At 37.8% G+C, this 4,030-nt stretch overlaps 1 protein-coding gene across 1 annotated transcript; it reads right to left on the bottom strand.

Moving 5' to 3' along the window:
• Positions 1–549: 549 nt before the first annotated feature.
• Positions 550–3,730, bottom strand: LOC104527824 (T cell receptor gamma constant 2; the record flags this gene model as incomplete). Its single annotated transcript, XM_029085878.1, has 3 exons — positions 3,689–3,730; positions 2,616–2,649; positions 550–840 (listed from the first exon to the last, which is right to left on the bottom strand). Coding segments are annotated over exons 1-3 (367 nt in total), but the record flags the coding sequence as incomplete, so codon positions are not given.
• Between the last annotated feature and the right edge of the window lie 300 nt (positions 3,731–4,030).

The raw sequence follows: 4,030 nt of genomic DNA, 5'->3' as shown, positions 1-4,030 counted from the left end.
AGAGAAGTGTCTGGGTATTTGTTGCCCTAAGGGGGGGGTTGGCCTTTCCCTTTCAGGAATGTGTCCATTGGCTGTTCCCTGGCAGTGTCCTTTTGTTTGGAACTGGAGTCAAGTTGACCACCTGATCTTGTCACTGAAGTAGCTGGAGTCTGTTTCCCTTCACAACCTACTGTTCTTAGCAATGCAGAATAATTTCCATAGGAAGGGACCTTAATTAGCATGCTACCTAATGGTTGCTGAGCACTAAAGAATACTCCGGAGGAAAATATGATCTAATGTTGCCTTAGTGGGAATTTGCTATTATGGTGGTGTTTTGTTCTCTAAAATAAACCCTTTTTGTTCTTGAAGCAGCAAATTTGTGTTTGTTGTTGGTTATGGTGTTTGTTTGCATTGATACATGGGCTTAAAGAGATTCCTATGACATCCTCCATCTGAACTTCAAGAATCTTTTTGTCAGAGTGTATTTTGAAGGTTGAAATGTAATGGTTATTTGTGGCCATGCTCTCACTCATTGGAGTTACGTTAATGGATGGTAAGTTGAGCGCGTACCTCGTGTCGGCAGTGAACGCCCCTGGCTCTCGTGCTCGTATTTGCAGTAATAGGTCTTGTCTCTGTTCTCCGCCGGTACCGTTAACCAGCTGCCGATGGAGTATTCATCCTCTGCTGTGGGCTTCCAAGTGTTTCCTTTGACTACGTTGTCTGTTACCTCTTGTTCTCCATCGGTCCATGTCACCCGAATAACTTCTGGGTAGAATTTCTCAATAAGGCAAACGTATATTATCTGATCTTCATGTGTCTTCTGCAGGATTTCGTAGTTTGCTGGTGGAGAATTTCCTTTGTCTGGATTGGTTATTAAAGGAGAAAAATAACAGAAGAGAGAGTTGGAAGGTCAATAGTGTACAGCCAATAAATACACAGGCACAAAATACAAATTCTGAAGAGCAACAACCTAAGTGTCTTATTAACAAATACTTCATCTCTCTATAGGTGTTTCGACAAGCTAACTGTGTGTAATCCCCATTTCATTTGCCTATCTGGATAGGGAGAGAATACATTAATATAAAGATGTATTTTTGTCAAAAATCTTCCACCTTTCTTTAAATGATCTGGCTATTCTAGAGCAATCTTCAACACTGCATCCCCCTTAAAACACCTCAGTGATTCTTGGAAGTATTATTTCATATTTGGTGTTTAACAACAAAGATGACCATGACATAAGGCTGCCTGCCTTCAAAAAGATAACCCTTATATTATCAATTATCTTCATTTTGGAGATTTTTCATTGAAATGAATGCGTGGACTGAATTCTGTTGTACCAGAAATAAAATTGCTAACAATGTGATGGTTCTCTGACATAAATTTAGGGGTTAATTTAGGGGTAACATTCATGCTGAAACGTGTTTGTGAACATTGCCTTAAAAGAATCAGATACTGAATTCATTTTTGTGCCCATGAAATCCATGACAGTTTTGTTAAAGCCATTAACAAATATACCTATTAATGTTACTCATGGTAAGAGGCTTTCACTCCACAGATTTCTTTTGAGCAGCCACATGTACCCTTATTTATGTCCTACAGCTCCATCCTGCTGCCTAACACTTGTTTAGATTTTCAAATCTAATGGGATTTAATTCAGGGCTTCTAATTTTTCCATGTTAAAAAAATAATAATGCAAACTAATGCATCCAGTAATCTTGACCATTTTAATTTTAAAAGTCAGAAAATTAGTTTAATCCAACTTCAGGCAAAGTATAAATAAAATGTAAGTATAATGTATCTTTATGCAACATGTAATATATTATACATATTTACTAAAAATACTTGGAGCTTTTTGAACTACTGAACTTTTTGAAAAGCATGGGAGATACCTGATTTGCACAGGTAAGGATTTGCACTACACTCAACACGGTCGTCCTGTCACACATATCGTATTTCTATTGAATTCTAGTTATGATTTAGTCTTGGCTTCCCTGTTGTGACCTTGTGAGTGCCCAAATTCCCTGGAAAGACACGTACAGAAGAATCCTGTATTGCCAGTTATTGTGGATTACTATTCCCATTCTATTGTAAGCTTCTAAAACCTCATGAATCTCAGTAAATGCAAATGCCAAACCATCCTCTCAAATCCCAGCCCTTCTGTTACCTCCCTTATTGTGAGTCTCGAGCAACTTTCTTTTGATCAGACCTTGTTAAAAGGGACCAACAGGAACAAAGTCAAGTTCATTACAGGTCAATGGGAGTTTGGCTCTTTATGTATGTTAAAAACAAAAGATTCTGCTGAAGCTCAAACCCTGATGATTCAATGGAATTAATGTTAGTGTGAAATAATGGAGTTATCCCAAGTCATGGTTTTCTCCATTTCTTTTCCCTTAGGAGTAACTTGCTGATCTAATGTTGGATAGTCACCTCTGAAAAGACAAGCTGTGATGAAATGCCTGATCTTAAGCAAGAGGTAAATACAGCCCTTTTATTCTATTAATTGGTCAGAAGCCTTGGCCTGGTGCTGACTGAGGCTCTAAGCGGGCTGAGTGACCTCTGGGACTCTATGACCCTCATCTATATTTTTGACCCCAAGCTCTTATTGGTAATTGTATGGAAAATAGGATGTAACTTACCTGACACAATGAGTTTTGAACTGGAGCCAAACACCTTTGTGGAATAGGGAGGTCACAGTGAATGGAGTCTTTGCAATAACAGTGCAGCCTAGTTATCTTTATATGGGTAAATAACATTTTTTAAAGAAAATAAGATTTGCTGAATAACCAGTTTTTAGACCCTAGAAAATCAAAAAAGGAGCAGTTGCCTAAAGAAAAATTGTGAAATGGGCAGGATTAATTTCAACTCGTTTTAGTCTTCTGAATGTTTAGACAAACAGTGTAGACTGAACACCTTGGCTCTGGCTCTGCTTTCCATACAAAGGCACCACCAGAAGAAGATCTATTTGCTCAGATATTGGCCAAGTAATTTGCTCCTTATGCAGCCCATATAATGGACCTGTAATTGGTGAATATTACACTGAGATCTCAGGTGCTTAGTTGAGCCAAATCACAGGCAAGTATTAAAGCACCAGAAGTTTATGTGAATTAAATAATTTTGATAAGTATGTCAAAACAGTATGAGTTTGACATTCTTCCTTAAGAATAGTGAAACTGATGATAAGCGATTTCTGCAAAAGCTGGGAAGAGAAAGTGGCCTTTCAGCTGTTTGTATCTTCAGACAGTTCTGGCATATCTCAGATAACTCCATCCATTTGCTATAGTCAGATGTAATCCTAAAGGGAAATGTTCTGCTTTTCAAAGAATTTGGGTAAGCCAAATGTTTGACACTTTTCCTTCAGAATGAGTTAGACTTATCGCAAAGGTTGAATATGCATATTCAAAAACAAACCCATCTTTCAGTTCTCCAAATGCTATCTTTGCCATGCTTAAATTAGTCTTCAAAATTAAAATAACAATGGAGTTAGTTATACATCTGTGCTGCAATAGCAGTTTCCCCATTTCATACATAAATAGAAAGCAATTACATTGTGTTCTGCACATGGAAAGGCTGTTTAAGAGGAAAACCTGACAAAGCATTCAGTAGAGTTAAAACTAGCAGGAGGTAAAGTAGCAGAGCACTTCACGTAGCCAGTATCTAACTGTACTGCAAAGCATTTCAGAAGTAGTTAAGTTTTACATTTCGTACTTACTTGAAACAATAAGTTTAGTTCCAGTTCCAAATATTTTGACATCGGCGTTCCACAGTCTGATAATGCTTAGCAATATCTCCTGCACTTTTCTTGCATGGGCTACAGAAAATGTGTGTCTGATTTGGAGGCTGGTGATAAATCTGACCCAGTGCAATAGCTGAATTTTCAACGTTGACTAAAATGCCATTTTTAGAAAGACTTTGATTTTTGTAGTGAGTAAAAAGTTCCCATTTTTAAACACAGAGTTTTCTGAGAGGAAAGCAGTGCCGTGCTTCTCTTCTAACTGTGTTCTAATCCTTTTAGCTCTGGGATTTCCCTAACAAAGATCTGTTGCCTCTGATC

This window comes from Antrostomus carolinensis, unplaced genomic scaffold (genome assembly GCF_000700745.2).
Source record: "Antrostomus carolinensis isolate BGI_N321 unplaced genomic scaffold, ASM70074v2 scaffold10427, whole genome shotgun sequence".
In the NCBI taxonomy this organism is placed as follows: domain Eukaryota; kingdom Metazoa; phylum Chordata; class Aves; order Caprimulgiformes; family Caprimulgidae; genus Antrostomus; species Antrostomus carolinensis.
This window is presented reverse-complemented; position numbering and strand designations above follow the sequence as displayed.